The sequence below is a fragment of the Monodon monoceros genome, unplaced genomic scaffold (assembly GCF_005190385.1).
Source record: "Monodon monoceros isolate NGI ecotype Baffin Bay Population unplaced genomic scaffold, NGI_Narwhal_1 Super_Scaffold_14, whole genome shotgun sequence".
Taxonomy (NCBI): Eukaryota; Metazoa; Chordata; class Mammalia; order Artiodactyla; family Monodontidae; genus Monodon; species Monodon monoceros.
Window position 1 is genome coordinate 33,887,376 of NW_021703770.1, and position 22,791 is coordinate 33,910,166.

General features: G+C 36.5%; 1 protein-coding gene across 1 annotated transcript in view; it reads left to right on the forward strand.

Annotated features, from left to right (window-relative positions):
• Positions 1-22,791, forward strand: part of RGS22 (regulator of G protein signaling 22) — a 172,967-nt gene that overhangs the window by 132,132 nt on the left and 18,044 nt on the right. The window contains exons 22-24 of the mRNA XM_029222809.1: positions 3,165-3,344; positions 7,467-7,625; positions 19,312-19,410. Of these exons, the coding sequence (XP_029078642.1) occupies positions 3,165-3,344; positions 7,467-7,625; positions 19,312-19,410 (438 nt within the window). The remainder of the gene's footprint in view (positions 1-3,164; positions 3,345-7,466; positions 7,626-19,311; positions 19,411-22,791) is intronic.

A 22,791-nucleotide genomic window follows, 5' to 3' on the forward strand; every position in this document is an offset into this window, starting at 1 on the left:
TAATATTCCATTGTATATATGTGCCACATCTTCTTTATCCATTCATCTGTCGATGGACACTTAGGTTGCTTCCATGACCTGGCTACTGTAAATAGTCCTGCAATGAACATTGTGCTACATGACTCTTTTTGAATTATGGTTTTCTCAGGGTATATGCCCAGTAGTGGTATTGCTGGGTCCTATGTTAGTTATATTTTTAGTTTTTTTAAGGGACCTCGATACTGTTCTCCATAGTGGCTGTATCAATTTACATTCCCACCAACAGTGCAAGAGGGTTCCCTTTTCTCCACACCCTCTCCAGCATTTATTGTTTGTAGATTTTTTGATGATGGCCATTCTGCCTGATGTGAGGTGATACCTCATTGTAGTTTTGATTTGCATTTCTCTAATGATTAGTGATATTGAACATCCTGTCATGTGTTTGTTGGCAATCTGTATATCTTCTTTGGAGAAATGTCTGTTTAGATCTTCTGCCCATTTTTGGATTGAGTTGTTTGTTTTTTTGATATTGGGCTGCCTGAGCTGTTTATATATTTTGGAGATTAATCCTTTGTCAGTTGCTTCATTTGCAAATATTTTCTCCCATTCTGAGGGTTGTCTTTTCATCTTGTTTATGGTTTCCTTTGCTGTGCAAAAGCTTTTAAGTTTCATTAGGTCCCATTTGTTTATTTTTGTTTTTATTTCCATTTCTCTAGGAGGTGGGTCAAAAAGGATCTTGCTGTGATTTATGTCATAGAGTGTCCTGCCTATGTTTTCCTCTAAGAGTTTGATAGTGTCTGGCCTTACATTTAGGTCTTCAATCCATTTTGAGTTTATTTTTGTGTATGGTATAAGGGAGTGTTCTAATATCATTCTTTTACATGTAGCTGTCCAGTTTTCCCAGTACCACTTTATTGAAGAAGCTGTCTTTTTTCCATTGTATATTCTTGCTTCCTTCATCAAAGATAAGGTGACCATATGTGTGTGGGTTTATCTCTGGGCTTTCTATTCTGTTCCATTGATCTATATTTCTGTTTTTGTGCCAGTACCATAGTGTCTTGATTACTGTAGCTTTGTAGTAAAGTCTGAAGTCAGGGAGCCTGATTGCTCCAGCTCCGTTTTTCTTTCTCAAGATTGCTTTGGCTATTTGGGGTTTTTTGTGTTTCCATACAAATTGTGAAATTTTTTGTTCTAGTTCTGTGAAAAATGCCATTGGTAGTTTGATAGGGATTTCATGAAATCTGTAGATTGTTTTGGGTAGTGTAGTCATTTTCACAATGTTGATTCTTCTAATCCGAGAACATGGTATATATCTCTCCATCTGTTTGTATCATCTTTAATTTCTTTCATCAGTGTCTTAGTTTTCTGCGTACAGGTCTTTTGTCTCCTTAAGTAGGTTTATTCCAGCTATTTTATTCTTTTTGTTGTAATGGTAATGGGGAGTGTTTCCTTAATTTCTCTTTCAGGTTTTTCATCATTAGTGTATAGGAATGCAAGAGATTTCTGTGCATTAATTTTGTATCCTGCTACTTTACCAAATTCATTGATTAGCTCTAGTAGTTTTCTGGTAGCATCTTTAGGATTCTCTATGTATAGTATCATGTCATCTGCAAACACTGACAGCTTTACTTCTTTTCTGATTTGGATTCCTTTTATTTCTTTTTCTTGTCTGATTGCTGTAGCTAAAACTTCCAAAACTGTCTTAAATAATAGCAGGAAGAATGGGTAACCTTGTCTTTTCCTGATCTTAGAGGAAATGGTTTCAGTTTTTCACCATTGAGAAAAATGTTGGCTGTGGGTTTGTCATATATGGCCTTTATTATGTTGAGGTAAGTTCCCTCTACACCTACTTTCTGGAGAGTTTTTATCATAAATGGGTGTTGAATTTTGTCAAAAGCTTTTTCTGCATCTATTGAGATTGTCCTATGGGTTTTATCCTTTAGTTTGTTAATATGGTGTATCACTGTGATTGATTTGTGTATATTGAAGAATCCTTGAATTCCTGGAATAAACCCCACTTGATCATGGTGTATGATACTTTTAATGTGCTGTTGGATTCTGTTTGCTGGTATTTTATTGAGGATTTTTGCATCTATGTTCATCAGTGATATTGGCCTGTAGTTTTCTTTTTTTGTGACATCTTTTATCTAGTTTTGGTATCAGGGTGATAGGGGCCCCCCAGAATGAGTTTGGGAGTGTTCCTCCCTCTGCTATATTTTGGAAGAGTTTGAGAAGGATAGGTGTTAGCTTTTCTCTAAATGTTTGATAGAATTCACCTGTGAAGCCATCTGGTCCTGGGCTTTTGTTTTTTGGAAGATTTTTAATCATAGTTTCAATTTCATTACTTCTGATTGGTCTGTTTATATTTTCTATTTCTTCCTGGTTCAGTCTCGGAAGGTTGTGCTTTTATAAGAGTTTTTCCATTTCTTCCAGGTTGTCTATTTTATTGACATAGAGTTGCTTGTAGCAATCTCTTACGATCCTTTGTGTTTCTGCAGTGTCAGTTGTTACCTCTCCTTTTTCATTTCTAATTCTGTTGATTTGAGTCTTCTCCCTTTTTTTCTTGATGAGTCTGGCTAATGGTTTATCAATTTTGTTTATCTTCTCAAAGAACCAGCTTTTAGTTTTATTGATCTTTGCTATTGTTTCCTTCATTTCTTTTTCATTAATTTCTGATCTGATCTTTATGATGCCAGTAGATATTGAGGCTTTACAGGACAGGTGCTGTGTCTTGGGGCTCAGCTGGCATGTAGCAGGAACTTAATATGAATTTGTTAAATGAGTCAAAGTAGACACTAAAGCTGCTCCTTTGCCAGGAGAAGAAACAATCAGGATTAAATGAAACCCGTATTTACGTAAGGTATGTGCATCAAGGTCTTAGGTTCCTTTAAAAGGCAGAGATTGACAGAATGGATGGGAAAAACATGGAGCTAGATGCTATCAATGAGACACACATAGATATGAAGACACAGGGTAGGAACAATAAAGAAAAAAATTTCTTAGGTTTTTCAAATCCAAGTGAAATGAAAGCTATGATCTTTTAAGATAGTCTTGACATGTCCTAGTAACCTCTTGACCTGAAGTTAAAATATATATATATTTACTGACAGACATATTGACACATTCTATAACGTATTCTATTAATGCATTAATCATATATTGTTCTATCTTTCCTCCTTGTTTAGGACTTGTGCCATTCTCATTGTAGTGAATCCCTCATCCACAAGAAGATCATGACTATTATCAACTGCTTTATTAATTCCAGTATTCCACCAGCTTTACAAATTGACATTCCATTAGAGCAAGCCCAAAAGATTGTTGAACACAGGAAGGAGTTGGGACCATATGTATTTAGAGAGGCACAGGTAAGAAATCAGGGCATGTAGTAAGCATATTTAAAATAGATAAACAATCTAGATATTCTTTAAAAGTTTTTGCATTATTCATATTTGGCAAGGCTCTAATCCTCCTAATCCTGGGTTATTCTATTTAATTTAAAAAATATTGCATATGCCACAGAACATAGAAACTAGTAACTTACTATTTCGTTCATGACAGTATACAGCAAATACAATTATTTAAATTCTGTACTTTGACTTTGCATGGTTATCATTTTATTTCTAACTTATAAAACTACAGCTAATTCCTCCTTCCTTTCCCACCATTCATATTTCCTTTTAAAATGTCTGCTACCACAAAAATGTGTAAAATGTGTGTCCCAAGATTTGTGTATTTTTAAAGGTTGGAATATTCACATAGCTCATAAAATAAGTGAGAGGAGATTTAAGTACCCAACCAACATAAAGTACACAAGCTCATGAAAGGAAAATCATGGCTGTTAACCTACTCAAGTTACTTCTTTTTAGGATAAATAATAGAAAACAGTGATTTGCTGAACATAATTTATTTGCATTTTGAAAAGCCTTTTAGTGATGTTCCTGAAAAATGATTAAGAAAAATACATAATAATAGGGGTAATAGGGAAGGCCATGTCACAATTTAAGTGATATGAAACAGAGATTTAGGGTATGATTGCCTTTGAGCATGGAAAAAGACCATCATTCCTTAATATTCATTTGCAAGCCAGCTGTGTTCTAAGTCCTAAAAGGAACTGAAAGTAGACTCACAATCCAATTATGCATTGAATAGGCAAAAATAAAGAAGAATGATTGAGGATGTGCTAGAGAGAAATAGAAAAAACATGGTGTCAGAATTGTAGCATCTGTTAATGAAAAGATCACTTAGCCTAGCCTAGGTCTCCTGATAGCCGGGAGACCGTCTAGCCTCAAGTGTGATGGTGAATGTCTGGAGCTGCTTACGTAGGTTGGTTCCACTGCACTGTCCAGGGATTGCAGCCAGTGAACTTTATTGGAGTCCTCTAGTTTAGGCCTCCTACCTGATTTCCCAAAACAAAGTCCCAAACATATCTTAAATATGGACTTTGGAGTATCAGAAAACAAGAGAATATTTAGGGGCCTCACCTCACCAAATCTATTGTTTCTGTGTTCTGTAAGGAAGCTCAGAGAATGGCATATCTCCTACCCAGGTATGCAAGCCAGAGATCTGGTTGCCTTCTTCATGTCTTCCCTATCCTTCATTCCTTACCTTTGGAGATGTTCAGTCACTAATATGTATCCGTTTGTCTCCTTCTTATCTGTTATTCTATCTACTTTTCTCCAACTCCATGCCGCTACCTCAGTTCACATCTGCAATGTCTCACATTGATTACCAGAATTCCCTGCCTCTAGGCTCTCTCAAAACCATTTAACTCACTGCAGACAGATCCATCTTTTCAAAATGTATATTTGATCATGTCACTTCTCTGCTTTCAATTTCAATTACTCCCCATTGTCTTCAGAATGAAGACCAAGCTCCTTACTACATATTTCTCTAGCCACATGTCTTCCCACTCCCTGCCATCTGTCTCCCAGTCTTACTGAAATATTTGTACTTCCATAAAGAGGGCTTACTTTCTTGCTTCCAGAGCTTTTTACAGTATCATCTTCTCTCTCTTATGCTTCTATTGTATCTTGTATTTGTCCCTGTCAGAACACTTATCACACAGAATTGAAAATGGCTATTCTCATGCTTCACTTTCCCACCGGACTGTAAGGTCTTTGAGCGTAGGGAATGTTTCTTATTTGCCTTTGTGGCCTGGGTGCGCGACACTCAGTAACATTTTTGAACATATGAATGAGTGATGTGAGAATAGATGGATCATGACAGGAATAGATCAAATTGGACATGAGAGCAAAGTTGAGCGAAAGGGCTGAATAATAAATGTAAAAATTGCCTGTTTTAGTATTGTTTTCACTATAACAGTGGTCCACAACCTTTTTGGCACCAGGGACCGGTTTCGTGGAAGACAGTTTTTCCACGGACCGGGGGCGGGGGCGTGGGTGGATGGTTTTGGGATGATTCAAGCACATTACATTTATTGTGCACTTTATTTGTATTATTATTACATTGTAATATATAATGAAATAATTATACAAGTCACTATAATGCAGAATCAGTGGGAAACCTGAGCTTGTTTTCACTTGCCACTCACTGATAGGGTTTCGATATGAATCTGCAAGCAATTGATTTATTATGGTCTCTGTGCAGTCAAACCTCTCTGCTAATGATAATCTGTATTTGCAGCCACTCCCCAGTGCTAGCATCACGGCCTAAGCTCCACCTCAGATCATCAGTCATTAGATTCTCATAAAGAGCGTACAACCTAGATCCCTCACATGCGCAGTTCACAGTAAGGGTCACGCTCCTTTGAGAATCTAATGCCGCAGCTGATCTGACAGTAGGCGGAGCTCAAGCAGTACTGTGAATGATGGGGAGCGGCTATAAATACAGATGAAGCTTTGCTGGCTCACCCGCCACTCACCTCCTGCTGTGCGGTCCTGTCCATGGCCCGGGGGTTGGGGACCGCTGCAGTATAGCGTCTGCCTGTCCCCCATCTGCATTCCTAATAGCTTGAAAGTTTTCATCACCCAGCCATATTTTCACTGGCCCTTCTCACTCTTACTAGAGCATTGCCCATCTGCTGGCAATGAGCAAAGTAGCTCTGTATTTATTAAAACATTTACTTATCCACAGTTAAGGTTTTGGAGGTACAGGACAATTTTCATGAATAACATGTATGTTATTAACCTTAATTGCAACTTTTAGAAATAGAGCAATTTTATGACTACCTTGAAAAATTGTGTCCTAATAGGGTGACTTTTACTGGAAAGCCTTCTAAGTGAAAATAAATATATTTGAGAGCTGGGAATGACTCAGGTTTTGGAGGGGTAACTGAGAAGTAGGGTCAATATAGTTGGTAAATAGAGGTGGAGGAGTATTTAAGTTTAAAAAGTGCATATAAAAAGTACCATGATCATTTAACATTGGAGAAGGGGATTACTTAATTAAATGCATGGCAGATAAATGTAAATGAAAAAATTTTAAAAGCCTGCACTTCATCAAATAAAGTATGTTTAGCTTTTGTGTTCACAATCCCAAGAGGCTATAGAATTTAATGACAAGATAGTATTGTAAAGGGAGTGAATAGTTTTACTAATGATACTCATGTACGGAAACGAGGAGTCGTGAAATATATCAATTCAGGATGCTGTTGGTCACTGCAGCATTTACTTTTTAAAAAGGTCCACTTTCCCCCTGAAGAGTTGGCTTAGAGCCTAATGGGTTAGTTCATTTTTCTCCAGGGCATTAGGTATAGGCCATTCCCAGCAACAAAATGTTGGACTTGATCTGATGTGGCAAGTCCTACCTTCTAGGAAGTAATGTATGCCTCTGGAACTAATGGAAAAACTTGGCATGGGAATTTGAGCAACAATTCTTATCTCTATAAATATCACAATTAATCACTTAATGTAGAGTGTCCTAAGAAAGCATTTGTGCAGGATACCACTCTGCTTTTTAAATGTTACTTTTCTTGCTCTCACATAAAAGAGAGATTGTATCATTTAAAAGTTACTCAAGATTTATTCTTAGATCTGCAGCTTTGTTTAAGAGCTTTTCCAGAGGCAAAATGGTATTTTCTTTCTCTAAAAGAAGGGAAAGGGGACCGGAGAGGAGTTCCCCTTGATGAACTGAATATTTGGAATACTTGCATAAAACAGCAGAGTGTGTGGCAGATCAACTGGTATATGTTTTCAAAGAAAACATAAATTTCTTATTTAAAAAGACCTAATGGATTCTTTATTAATACAATCAACTGGATAGGGAAACATAAAGCATAAAGTGACTTTTAACTGTATTTAAGAGTATGTTTTTCTTAAAAGAAAGACTTCTCATTGGTAGTAAAATAACATTGATGATAAGCATGTGCTGAACTAAACTATACCAAGATGTCTGGAGACAATAAGTTGGAGGAAACATGCTGTATATTAAAGAATAGAATAGTTAATCCATTATTATGGTGAATTAGAGTTTAAATTGGTACATTTATATAAAACTGTAATCTGAGACATACTTTGTTTTATATACAGATGACAATTTTTGGAGTTCTGTTTAAATTTTGGCCTCAGTTTTGTGAGTTTAGGAAGAACTTAACTGATAAAAAAATTCTGAGTGTTTTGGAGAGAAGACAAGAATATAGTAAGCAGAAAAAAAAATTGGTAGTCACGGAAGACAAAAAATTTGCAAAGGTGAGACAAGAATCATTTTGGGTTTAATCAGACTTTTAAAAGCTATGTGATATGTGTAGAAGAATTTGGGCTGAGCAAAAATACAGAGAAGTTATAGAATACAGATTTTAGTGGTTTTTAAAGCCTTCAGTCAGAGGTTTCAGACTTGTTTTTGAATTTTAAAAAATTTATCTCAAATGTCATCTCTTCTATGTACCTCTCTTGGAGAACACTTTATATTGTCTTGTGAATAAATTTTTGCATTTGTCTTTCTCACTGGACTGAGATCCTCAAAGATACCATCTGTCTTATTAAACAGTTCTACCACTATCCAGCACATGCTCAATTATAAATTATTGTTTACCAAATAAATATGGGAATGAATGAAAAAATATTATGTACTGGGGGCAGCATTTTCAATATTAAAATTAGAGAATGATATGACTTTGAAATTTACAAATGTAAGTCATAAACTGTCCAGCCTGCCTATTTGTCTTTTAGTCTGGCCATTCATTTATCAGTTCCTCTATCTTTATATTTACCTATTTTCCTTGACTTGAAAAGGGATAACAAGTAATATATTTCATCTTATTTGTAAGTTTAACCCTATTGTGTTTTTTAAAAGAAATTTAAAAGATAATCTAGGGGCTTCCCTGGTGGCGCAGTGGTTGAGAGTCCGCCTGCCGATGCAGGGGACACGGGTTCGTGCCCCGGTCCGGGAGGATCCTACATGTCGCGGAGCGGCTGGGCCCGTGAGCCATGGCCGCTGAGCCTGCGCGTCCAGAGCCTGTGCTCCCCAACTGGAGAGGCCATAACAGTGAGAGAGGCCCGCGTACTGCAAAAAAAAAAAAAAGATCTAAAGATATAAAAGTAATATAATTATAACACCCATATTTGCACAGGTCAAAATAAACACTGTTAACATTTTCCTCATTTGCTTTTCATTTTTCCTTAAGAAGTGAAATACTGCAGAACAGTAAACTCTCTTAACTCCAGCCCTGAGTTCTATTACCCTCCCCATCTCCAAGAGCAACCATTAAGTTTGGGGTATGTTCTCCCAGCTCCTTTTTAAGATAGTGTTTTATATGGTGTATGGAGTCATAAACAATCCAGAGGACTGTTTTGTGTGTATTTTAACTTACGTAATGGTACCATATTTTATTAGTCTTCTCAGGCTACCATAGCAAAATATCAGAGACTGGATGGCTTAAACAACAGAAATTAATTTCCTCATAGTTCTGGAGACTAGAAGTCCCAGATCAAGGTGCCAGCTAATACGATTCTTGGTGAGACCTCTCCTCCTGGCTTGAAAATGGCCACCTTCTTGTTGTGTCCTCACAAGTTGGGGAGACAAAGAGTTCTCTCTCTCTTCCTCTTCTTATAAAGCCACAGTTTCTTTGGGTTAGGACCCTACCCTTATGACCTCATTTAACCTTAAGTACCTCTTAAAGACCCTATCTCATGATACAGACACAGTGGAAGTAAGGGCATCAACATATGAATTTGAGGAGACACAATTCATTCCATAGCATATATTGTGCTTTCTACATCTTGCATTTAAAATACAATTTTGTCTTTTAATTCTACCCACACTGCTCTACTTAGATCTCATTTATTCAGTTTAATTGCTGCATTTCCATCATATGAATAAATATACTATTTTTATTTAACTTTTTTTTTTTTAAGTTTTGGCTGCGTTGGATCTTCATTGCTGCACACGGCCTTTCTCTAGTAGTGGTGAGTGGGGGCTACTCTTCGTTGCGGTGCGTGGGTTTCTCATTGCAGTGGCTTCTCTTGTTGCTGAGCACGGGCTCTAGGTGTGAGGGCTTCAGTAGTTGTGGCTCGCGGGCTCTAGAGCGCTGGCTCAGTAGTTGTGGCGCACAGATTTAGTTGCTCCGCGGCATGTGGGATCTTACCGGACCAGGGATCGAACCTGTGTCCCCAGCATTGGCAGGCGGATTCTTAACCACGGCACCACCAGGGAAGTCCCTAACTATTTCTTTATTGTTGGAGTTTTTTCAATTTTTACCATTACAAACAACACTGCAGACAACATTCCTGTAAACGTCTTCATATTCACATTTGGAATGGCTGAGTAAGAGAGTATGAGCGTGTGTCAATCTATATTCCTACTTCTCCCCATTTGGTTTGTTCAGACTTTGAAATTTTTGTCAGTCTGTTGATGACAAGTAGTATGTCATCATGCTGATGCCTTTATTTACGTTCACCTAATTATTAGTAAGGTGGAACAACTTTTCACATGTTAACTATTCAGATATTTTGATCAGGATTGTAATGAACATATAGGTCAGTTTGAGAATTGATGTCGTAACAATACTGTGTCTTCTGCTCCATGAACACAGTTTATCTCTGTTTAGTTATTCTTTCATTTCTCTCATCGATGATTTGTCATTTTCAGTGACAGGTCTTGAGTATATTTTGTGAAATTTATACCAAAGTATTTCATGTTCAAAATAATGCTATTGCTATAATATTTTTAAATTTAAAATTCCAAATTATTTTTTAGAAAAATTTTTATTTTGAAATAATTAACATTCACAGGAAGTTGCAAAGATAGTAGAGAAGTCCCATGTACCCATCACCCAGTTTCCCCCAGTGGCTACACCTTACATTAACTATATACAATAGTAAAATCAGGAAATTGATATTGGTACAAGGTGTGTGTATAGTTCTATGCCATTTTGTCACATGTGTAGATTCAAGTAACCAACACGATATTCAAGATGCACCACAAAGATATCCCTCGTGACTATAAGTCATGTCCATCCAATTACCCATTATAATGTCTGTTAGCCATGGATCTGTTCCCCATTTAGAAAATTTTGTCGTTTTGAGAATGTTATATAAATAGAATCATACAATATGTGACTCTTTGAGACTGGCAGTTTTCACTCTACATAAATACCCTTCAGATCCATCCACGTTGTTGTGTATATCCGTAGTTCGTCCTCTTTAACTGCTGAGCAGTGCTCTGTGGTACATTGTACCACATTTTAACCATTCACTCATTAGAGGACATTTGAGTTGGTTTCTATTTTGGGCTATTACAATAAAATGCTAATGTAGTCACTCTTGCCTTCTTCTTCTCCTCCTCCTCCTTCTTCTTCTTTTATTTGCGTGCTTTTATTTAATAATAGCTTTACTGAAATTTAATTCACATACCATAAAATTCACACTGTTAAAATATACAATTTTGTGGTTTTAGTATATTTACGGAGTTGGGCAACCATCACTACTACTTAATTTTAGAACATTTTCATCACCTCCAAAAGAAACTGTACCCATTAGCAGTCACTCCCCTTTACTCCTTCCCTCTCAGCCTCTGGAAGCCACTAATCTACTTTCTATATCTGGACATTTCATGTAAATTAAATCATACAGCATGTGGCCTTTTATGGCTGGCTTCTTTCACTTAGCATGATATTTTCAAGGTTCATCCATTTTGTAGCATGTTTCACTACTTTATTCTTCTTACGGCCGACTAATATTGTACTATATGGCTGTACTACAGTTTGCTTATCCATTCATCAGTTAATGTACTTTTTGGCTATTATTAATAATGCTGCTATGAACGTTCTGTACAACCTTATGTATAGACATGTTTTTATTTTTCTTGGGACCTAGGAGTTGAATTGTTGGCTCCTTTTGAGGAACTGCCAAACTTCTGCAAAGCTACAGAACCATCTTGCTATCTTGATTTTCACATGGTATATTTTTCCATTCCTTTACTGCCTACATCATTATATTTTAATTAAGTTTCCTGTAAATAGCATATAGTTGTGTCGTGGTGGTGTTTGGTTTTAGTCTACTCTACGAATTTCTGTTTTTTAATTGGTGTATTTAGTCTGTGTATCTTTAATGTCATTATTGATATGTTAGTTCTTAACTCTGCCATTTTATTTTTTGTTTTATTTGTTCCCTGTTTCTTTTGTTCTATTTCCTTTGTCTCGCATTCCTGTGGATTTACTTGAACATTTCTTAGAATTTCATTTTGCTGTATCTCTGTTTGGATGTTTCAGTGGTTGCTTTAGATATCACATTATACATGCATAACTTATCGCAGTCTATTGGTGTTGACATTTTACCAGATTGAGTCTAGAAACTACCTCCCTTTAAGTCTCTTTCCCCTCACCTGTTTATAATTATCCTAACTATTTCTCAACATATATTGAGAACCACATCAGACAATTGTATAATTTTTGCTTCAACCATCAAACATAAATCAGGAAACTCAAGGTGAAAAGTCTACTGTATTTACCCTTACTTTTGCTCTTGCTATTTTTCTTCCTTTTTGATGTTCCAAGATTTATTATTTTCTTCTTTCTTTTTTCCCTGTAAGTAAGGTATTGTTTCTCACTTACTGCTTTCAAAATTCTTTTCTTTGTCTTTAGTTTTCAGAATTTTGATTATGATGTGTCTTGTGTAGATTTCTTTGGGTTGATTCTGTTTGAACATTACTCAAGTTCTTGAGTCTGTATGTTTATATCTTTTGCCAACTTTGGAAGAGGAGAATTTATATTCATATTATATATGTGTGTGTATATATGTATATATACACTTTCTTTATGATCGATATTCATGAACCCTTGGATACCTTATAGCTTCATTTCTGAGAGATTTTTATTTTTTTCAGTCTTTTTTTAAGTTCAGTAAACTGTCATTTTACACTGGCTTTTAAAATTTTTTTATCTGTTTCTGTTCTGAGTTTTTTTTTAACATCTTTATTGGCGTATAATTGCTTTACAGTGGTGTGTTAGTTTCTGCTTTATAACAAAATGAAACAGCTATACATAAACATATATCCCCATATCTCCTCCCTCTTGCATCTCCCTCCCACCCTCCCTATCCCACCCCTCTAGGTGGTCACAAAACACCGAGCTGATCTCCCTGTGCTATGTGGCTGCTTCCCACTAGCTATCTCTTTTACATTTGGTAGTGTTTATATGTCAATGCCACTCTCTTACTTCACCCCAGCTTACCCTTTCCCCTCCCAGTGTCCTCAAGTCCATTCTCTACTTCTGCATCTTTATTCCTGTCCTGCCCCAAGTCCTTCAGAACCCTTTTTTTTTTATTAGATTCCATATATATGTGTTAGCATGTGTTATTTGTTTTTCTCTTTCTGACTTACTTCACTCTGTATGACAGACTCTAGGTCCATCCACCTCACTACAAATAACTCAATTTCATTTCTTTTTAATGGCTAATATTCCATTGTATATATGTGCCACATCTTCTTTATCCATTCATCTGTCGATGGACACTTAGGTTGCTTCCATGTCCTGGCTATTGTAAATAGAGCTGCAGTGAACACTGTGGTACATGACTCTTTTTGAATTATGGTTTTCTCAGGGTATATGCCCAGTACTGGGATTGCTGGATTGTATGGTATTTATATTTGTAGTTTTTTAAGGAACCTTGATATTGTTCTCCATAGTGGTTGTATCAATTTACATTCCCACCAACAGTGCAAGAGGGTTCCCTTTTCTCCACACCCTCTCCAGCATTTATTGTTTGTAGATTTTTTGATGATGGCCATTCTGACTGGTGTGAGGTGATACCTCATTGTAGTTTTGATTTGCATTTCTCTAATGATTAGTGATATTGAACATCCTTTCATGTGTTTGTTGGCAATCTGTATTATCTTCTTTGGAGAAATGTCTGTTTGGGTCTCCTGCCCATTTTTGGATTGGGTTGTTTGGTTTTTTTGATATTGAGCTGCATGAGCTGCTTGTAAATTTTGGAGATTAATCCTTTGTCAGTTGCTTCATCTGCAAATATTTTCTCCCATTCTGAGGGTTGTCTTTTCATCCTGTTTATGCTTTCCTTTGCTGTGCAAAAGCTTTTAAGTTTCATTAGGTCCCATTTGTTTATGTTTGTTTTTATTTCCATTTCTCTAAGAGGTGGGTCAAAAAGTATCTTGCTGTGATTTATGTCATAGAGTGTCCTGCCTATGTTTTCCTCTAAGAGTTTGATAGTGTCTGGCCTTACATTTAGGTCTTCAATCCATTTTCAGTTTATTTTTGTGTATGGTGTTAGGGAGTGTTCTAATTTCATTCTTTTACATGTAGCTGTCCAGTTTTCCCAGCACCACTTATTGAAGAGGCTGTCTTTTCTCCATTGTATATTCTTGCCTCCTTTATCAAAGATAAGGTGACCATATGTGCGTGGGTTTATCTCTGGGCTTTCTTTCCTGTTCCATTGATCTGTATTTCTGTTTTTGTGCCAGTACCATAGTGTCTTGATTACTGTAGCTTTGTAGTATAGCCTGAAGTCAGGGAACCTGGCTCCTCCAGCTCCATTTTTCTCTTTCAAGATTGCTTTGGGGACCTCCCTGGTAGTGCAGTGGTTAAGAATCCCCCTGCCAATGCAGGGGACACGGGTTTGAGCTCTGGTCCAGAAAGATCCCACATGCTGCGGAGCAGCTAAACCTGTGTGCCACAACTACTGAGCCTGCACTCTACAGCCCACAAGCCACAACTAGTGAAGCCCACGAGCCACAACTACTGAAAGCCCGCACGCCTAGAGCCTGTGCTCCGGGACAAGAGAAGCCACTGCAATGAGAAACCCATGCACCGCAACAAAGAGTAGCCATCGCTCACTGCAATTAGAGAAAGCCTGCGTGCAGCAACAAAGACCCAACTCAGCCAAAAAGAATAAATATATTTAAAATAAATAAAGTAAAAAAAAAAGATTGCTTTGGCTATTTGGTGTTCCTGAGTTTCTGCATTTATGATTTGGAGTATTTCATATATGAAAATGTTTGTGTAGGGATATTTTATCCACTTTGGACTCCTATGTTAGAGTTTTCCTCTGATTCATGATTAGATTTCTTGGACAGTAGTGTCATCAGCTAAAATATTGGAGTTCTCATTTTCTGTTTTATTCTTGTAATGGTTTTATATGCATATCACCTGCCATTTTCTGCTCATTTTGAAATGTCTTATATTTTCCTCAACCACCAATAATAGGGAGCAATCAGAACTCTTATACACTATGGATGGGAGTGTACATTGATAGTCACTTTAGAAAACAATTTGACTTTATCCAGTAAATTAAAAGATGCACTTAGCCTTCAACTTATCAAATCTCCTTGAATAATTTATGGACACAAATATCAGGAGACATGCACATGGTTTATAGCACCCATGGCATTCTATAGCAAAAAATCAGAAGCTATTCAAATGTCTGTTAACAGGAGACTGGAAAAATAAATTCATGTAGTAGGATACTGTGCTGTGATGGAAAACAAATAAACTAACCACAATAATAAACATAGATGTATAGCAGGAGTATAATGTTGAGTGGAAAATTTGCAAATGAATAGAACCAGTGAATTCTGCTTATATAAAGTTAAAATTCATATAAAACTAATCAGTACAAATGTGGGAAACTATAAATAAGAAAAAGGAATGATAAACGTAAAAATTCAGTATAGCGGTTACCTTCATGGGTTGGGTGGAGATAGATGATGGGATTGGAGAGTGACACAAAGGGGAGCAGAGGTACTGGTGATATTGCATTTCTTAAGCTTTGGTGGTATTGTTGTTATTCATATCTTATGTGAGTGTTATAAATGTTTTTGTAAGTATTTAGTATATAATAACATTTTTATATGAATTATGCTACAAAAAATTATCATATTTTCAGAAGCTTATCTTTGGTTGATGTATTCTATCATCCGGAGGTTGAGGGTATTTCCAGTACCCTCAGGGAATGAGAATCAGGGAAGACATAAGAGTGAGAAAATAGGAAGTGGTGTCTGTAAAATCTTGCTTCTACTGAATCAGTTCTTCAGTGTGGCTTCACATATTTTTGTAGATGTATTGTGAGTTCTTTAACCATGGAGCAAATATATACACATATATATCCCATGTATGGAAATGAAATGTTACTAAACAAATATAATTATTTTTGGATTATTTGTTTTAACAATTTCTGCAGTTATTTCCCTTCCAGTGGTTTAGGTGATAAATGATAGATCAAATAATACAAAAGCTGATTTCCCCCTCAAACCAACTATGCATCTGGCCCAATCTATGTAATCTGACAAAAAACAGAGTTCACTAAATAAAAATCCTCTCATTTACCTTCTCCAGTCCCTTGAGTCAAGTCCATGTCTGCCTGAGCTGCTTAAATGTGATCCTAAGTTGGTAGGCTCAGGAAGGAAATATATTTGAAGGGTTGATGTAGGGAGAAAAAAATAGAATGTTGTCTAACATGTATGCTTGGAGCTCTTTTCTGATTCCACCTGTGGCACATGAATAACTCCACCAATCAGATGAGTCTCACGTGAGTCTGCTGCATTTTCTACTAATGTGGCCTAAATAGTCTCTCAAAAGAGCTTCCCCTCCTAATCCTTTTCCTGCTTCTTTCACCAGACTTTTACTGATCATCTACTACATAGAGTTTTATTGATCATCTATTCATATTGATCCCTACTACATATGCTAGGGATATGAATATAATTTACATATAGTGTAAGGATAGATAGATACACACATACACTTAACTGAAAAGAATATAAACAAAAACTGAAATCCCAGAAAATGAGGAATTAATTGTTTGTGAGGGAAAGGTAAAGGATCTCAAAGAAAAGGTAAATTTGAGTTAGTCTTAAATAGTAGGATTTTAACAAATGATTCTAAATATATACTTATTGAACAAAGGATATAGAAGTAAGGAGGATATAAAGATCTCTTACTGTATGCTAAACGCTTAGGAAGAACTTCACAGCTCTCTAAATGTCATCCCAAGTATTTTCAGTTTGCTTAGATATATGATAAACATATTGTCTGAAACAAAAGTTGAAATATACAGTGTGATGAGGGTAGAGAAAATCTGAAATTGCTGCTTTTTCAGAAAATTCAGGATGTATCTTTATATCGTCCATATTATACTTCAGTTATGGAAATGCAAATGTCCTTAAGTGATCTTCTGATCTGTCCATATCTGTCAACTGGTAACTGCTAACAGGGTTAGGTACAAATGTTGACATTCGTTTTGTAGGGTGAATAATCCTAAAGAAAACATAGGAATTCTACTTCTGAATATTCTTATTTTACACAGTAAACATATTGCCATCACTTATTAGTAACTACAAATTTTGCACATGCATTTATTTTAACACAGAAAGTGTAAGCTAAGGAAGACCAGTAGAGTCAACATTTGTTCCAGGATTTTATTGTCAATGAAGACGTATGAGGAAATGTTGGAAAAAGTGAATATGGGAAACTCATAATTTTTTTTTAACGTGAAAATGTATCCTCTGAAAAAAATCACTTACTATGAAAAATATTGGATTTCCCTAGGTAACCATGGGCGTGACTCATAACCCTCTTAACCTCAAATTCATCTATCAGCTAGTGGTGATGATATTAATCTCATATGATTTGAGAGGGATTCATTGAAATGATATGAATAGAAGAACATGTAAGGTATTCCACTATACAATTGTAAGGTATCATTTGATCTGAGATAACATAGTATAGTGGTTAGGAGTGCAATTTCTAGAGTCAGACTGCCTGGTTTTGAACCCTAGCCTTATCATCGATCAGTTCTAATATCTCAGGGAAACCAGTTCACTTCCAAAAACCTCATTTTTTTTTTTTCAGGAAAATGGAAATAGTAATAGAAATTACATCACAGGGTAGAATTAAATATAGTATGTGAAGAATAATACATGTCATAAAGTAAATGTTAGTTATTATCTTTTTAATATTGTAGCAGTAATTGGCCTTCTTTATAATAAAAATACTAATATCAATTATATCCTTCATCTCTCATTCTTATAAAGGAATCAAATGAAACTAGGTAATCTGAAGATAGTTATGACAGGAGAATCAATCTCATGGAAAACTTTCATGTAGTTTAATATCAAATACTTAAAATGAACAGTGGCAAATTCATTAACAAAGGATCAGTAAAATTTTTTAAATTTTAAATGGCAAAAAACAAGGTTAAAATACAAATTGGGAAAACATAAAATGTATGATATGTTATAAAAATAAATCATAAATACTCTTAACAAAAAAATAGGGCAAAGGGCATCAACAGGCAATTCTCAAAAGAAATACAAATGATTAAAAGCATTAAAAGGGGGCTTCCTTGGTGGCGCAGTGGTTGAGAGTCCGCCCGCCGATGCAGGGGACACGGGTTCGTGCCCCGGTCCGGAAAGATCCCACATGCCGCGGACCGGCTAGGCCCGTGAGCCATGGCCACTGAGCCTGCGCGTCTGGAGCCTGTGCTCCGCAACGGGAGAGGCCACAACAGAGAGAGGCCCGCATACCGCAAAAAGAAAAAAAAAAAAAAGCATTAAAAGGTGTTCAACCTCAGTAGTAACCAAAGACATGTAGACTGGCAAAGAAGAAAATATCCAGTATTGGTTGAGGGTATAAGGAAGAGGCCTGCAAATTCATGCATTATTGGAGAAAGTGTAAAATGGTGCTTTGTTTCTGAAGGACAATTTGACAACTTTTATTGTTTAAAATGTTCGTTCTTTTTAATCCAGCAGATAGACTTCTAGACATTTATTCTAAAGGAGAGAATTTTAAAAGTGCAGAAAGATGTTTGTATACAGCATTGTTTATAATAGTAAAAATTTTAAATGACTTAAATTTCTAATAGCAGGTATTGGTTAAATCATCTATGGTACATTCCTTTACTAGAATATTATTCACCTGTTGAACTGATAATGTAGTTTATTCTTTAATCATTCAACAAATATTTGAGTGTATGAGACCATTCAGGGCTTCTCTGATGGCACAGTGCTTAAGAATCTGCCTGCCAATGCAGGGAACACGGGTTCAAGCCCTGGTCCGGGAATATCCCACATGCCACGGAGCAACTAAGCCCATGTGCCACAACTACTGAGCCTGCGCTCTAGAGCCCAAGAGCCACAACTACTGAGCCCACGTGCCACAACTACTGAAGCTCGCATGCCTAGAGCCCATGCTCCGCAACAAGAGAAGCCACTGCAATGAGAAGCCCGCACACAGCAAGGAAGAGTAACCTCCGCTCGCTGCAACTAGAGAAAGCCCGTGTGCGGCAATGAAGACCCAACACAGCCAAAAATAAAATTAAATAAAATTTTTAAAAAAGACCATTCATCCAGTGAAAATGATGATGTAATTTATGCATTCCATCATCCAACAAATATTTAAGTATATACTCTGTGTTCTGCAGTAGGCATACTTGGTGAATGATACAAAGACTCTGCCCTTATATTCCTGTTCTTTATTTATTCACAGAGAAATGTTTTCATGATATTTTTCATGAAAAAGCAGATTTTAAAAGAGCTTGTATACTGTGATTCCATTTATATGAAATTTAGGTAATATCAATATTCAAGTTATAGATTATATCTAAGCATTTGCCTACTGAGAAGTTTGGATGGATGTTCATGAAAATGTAGTGGTTTTTCTTGGAAGCTAGAATTTGGAGATGATTATTACATTCTACTTTATAATTTCTCTCATTTATTTTTTAATATTTTTATATTAGGATGAAAGAAATTAAAGATCATAACAGTAGAATATGTCATATTCATGACATTGACTTGATGAAACCTTGTGGTGCGGTGCTTACCACAAAATATTTTTTCATATGATGTTATGACTTCTGAACTGTAAGTTTATGTTAATATAGTGTTACCCGTTTTTTGGAATAATTTAATTTAATATAATTACAGGATGGAATCAAACAATATCCAAGTACTTCAGGATCTGCTATCAAAACAGCTGCTTTAATCAGTGACCCAGGTTTAGGCCTGCAAGCATATGGCCAACAGGTAAGCAGGAAAGATATCACTTCTTCTGTAGAGCATTGGATAGCAGAATGCAATAACTGAGTCATTTTATAGTAGTAAAGTTGTGTTTGTTTGAAAATGAGGCTAAAATTATATCACTAAGAGAGATTGGAAAAGAATTTCCTTGAGCCTTCAGAGAACATTAAAATTTCAGCTGATCCTGGACAACATACTCCGGGGAAATGATTTCTTGATACATATGAAGAAGATTTTAGTGGCAGAAGTTGAAATAACTATCTTATTGGAAAAGAGATAATGATATAGAATAAGAATATATATAGGTTGGTATCTTCTTGGGTCAAGAAAAGAAAGAATGTCAGATGCTAGTTTCAGTTTTTTAAATCTTTGAAGTGGTCATAAAATTGACTAATACATCATCATCAACTAATACATGTAGAGTTTTTATGTTTATATTTACATTTATAACATACATTAATATCATGTCCCAGAAATTTCATGTTTAATTTATGTCCATTTTTAAAGACTGGTATTGAAATTGTTTGTATCATATGATAATACTAGCTTAAGAAACAATCTTTTTGATACTTGAGAATGTCAAATGTGTTCAGCTACCCAGCTAAGATAACCAATAGACTACAAAGATATTATTAAGAGAAGAGAAATGTCCAATTTTGTGGAACCGTATATTGAAAAAGACATGTCTAAGAGTGCGTGATACCTAATAATGCCATTTGGAAGTACATTTATTAGCAAATGACTAGCATTAAGTTTCAGAAACACTGTGTAAAAATAAAGGGAGGAGATGTGGAATTAGAGATACTAGGCTTCTAATTTTTATTCTGTCACTTACAAGTCAGTATTACTTTGAAGCCTTAAAAAAAATCACTTCTTTGATCCTGTTTCCTTATCTGTTAAAGAGAGAAAGAGAGAGAAAGGAATGATGATGATGATGGTGGTGGTGGTGGTGGTGGTGATATCCTGTCATATATCTCAAGACTTTTGTAAGAAACTAAAAAGCTTTTGGAAACAAAAAGCATTTTATAAATATAAATTATTCTTATTCTTATTGCTATTAAGGTACACATGTTGAATTACTCTAGTAATTGGTAAAATAATAATACACTATGATTTTGCAAGTGTGGCTGCTCTGTATATGCATCTGTTTCAGGTAGATTTTGCACACTGAAGAATGGTAATTGATCCAAAAGCATAATTCCCCCCCCCAAAGAAAAACTTGGATCTTTCCTAAGCACCTAAACTCATAGTCAAATTGAATGTATAAATGTGACTGAATAGCTGTCAAGAAATCTATAAAACTTTTTCAACATTGATTCACTGAGAAGGAGTACACCAAAACACTCACATCCCTGCCCCACCAACCTAGGGCCAGGGAGTTTAAAACTTTACATCAAGGGCCTAGACAGCCCCAAGACCACAGCAGCCCCACAGCCAGCTGTAAGACCTAACCCACCAACTCATAGACCAGCACCATCCTGGGATGCCCTGGGACATAGCCCCACCAATCAGCAAGCCTACATTAGCTCCAAAACCAGTCTCATGACCCAGTCCTGCCAACCGGTAGACCAAGACCAGGACTTCCCTGACCTTGCAGCCAGCTGTGCCAGGACCTAGCCCCCCTACCAGTGGCTGACAGCCCCTACACAAGGCAGGTCCTGGCAACCAACCAGACAGGGCCAGCCACGCCTACCAGCACACCTGTAGCAGTCAGCCTGCCACAACAGAAGGACCCAGGCAGTCCACAGAGAGAGCATCCCTAAATCATATAGGTCTGGTGACCAGACAGGAGTGCACTTCTGGCCCCATAGTATGTTTCCTACATAAGACCACTTCTCTAATATCAGGAAACATAACCAACCTACAAAATGCATAGAAATGAAACAGTGAATAGTCAAAATGAGGTGACAAAGAAATATGTTCCAAACAGAGGAATAAGATAAAACTCCAGAAGAAGAACTAAGTGGAGATAAGCAATCTACTCAATAAAGAGTTTAAGATAATGATCATGAAGATGCTCAAAGAACTTGGGAGAAGAATGGATGAACGGAGTTAGAAGTTTTTAACAAAGTTAGAAAATATAAAGATGAACCAAACAGAGCTGAAAAATGCAATAATTGAAATTAAAAATACTCTAGAAGAAATCAACAAAATGATACAGAGGAACAGATCAGTGAACTGAAAGAATAGTGGAAATCACTGAAGTGGAACAGAAAAAAGAAAAAAAATGTTTTAATAACGACAGTTTAAGAAACTTCTGGGACAACATCAACCACACTAACATTCACATTATAGAGGTCCCAGAAGGAGAAGAAAGAGAGAGAAAGGGGTGGAGAACTTATTTGAACACATAATAGCTGAAAATTTCCCTAACCTGGGAAAGGAAACAGACATCCAGGTCTGGGAAGCACAGAGTCCCAAACAGGATCAAACCAAAGAGGACTGTAACAAGACATGTTCTATTTAAAATGGCAAAAATTAGGCCTTTCTCACCTTCTAAGATGGCTTGCACTCTGTCTGTGGAATGTGTTTCTCCCAAGGCCGCTCTCACCTTCTGAGGTGGCCCACTTTCTGTCTGTGGATGTGTTTCTCTCTAAATAAACCCACTTCTTACCTAAAATAAAATAAAATGACAAAAATTAAACATAAAAAGAGGCTATTAAAAGCATCAAGGAGGGCTTCCCTTGTGGTGCAGTGGTTGGGAGTCCGCCTGCCAATGCAGGGGACACAGGTTCGTGCCCTGGTCCGGGAGGATCCCACATTCTGCGGAGTGGCTGGGCCCGTGGGCCATGGCCGCTGGGCCTGCATGTCCAGAGCCTGTGCTCTGCAACGGGAGAGGCCACAGCAGTGAGAGGCCCATGTACCGCAAAAAAAAAAAAAAAAAAAAAAAGCTCAAGGAAAAAGCAACAAGTTATATGTAAGTGAACTCCCATTAGGCTATCGGCTGACTTTTCAGCAGAAACTCTACCGGCCAATTGGGAATAGCATGATATATTTAAAGTGATGAAAGGGAAAACCTACAACCTACCCAGCAAGGCTTTCATTCAGATTTGAAGGAGATATCAAAAGTTTTACAGAAAAGCAAAAGTTAAAAGAGTTTAGCACCACGAAACCAACCTTACGAGAAATGTTAAAGGGACTCCTCTACATGGAGAAGAAAAGGCCACAACTAGAAATGTGAAAATTACAAAAGGAAAAATACCATTGTTAAAGGCAAATATATAGTAAAGGTAGTGTATTAACCACTTATAAAGCTAGTAGAAGTTGAAAAATAAAAGTCATAAAATCATCTATATCCACAATATGTAGTTAAGGGATACAAAAAAACAAAATGATATAAAATATGAAGTCATAACTAGCAAATTTGGGGGGAGCAGTAAAAAAATG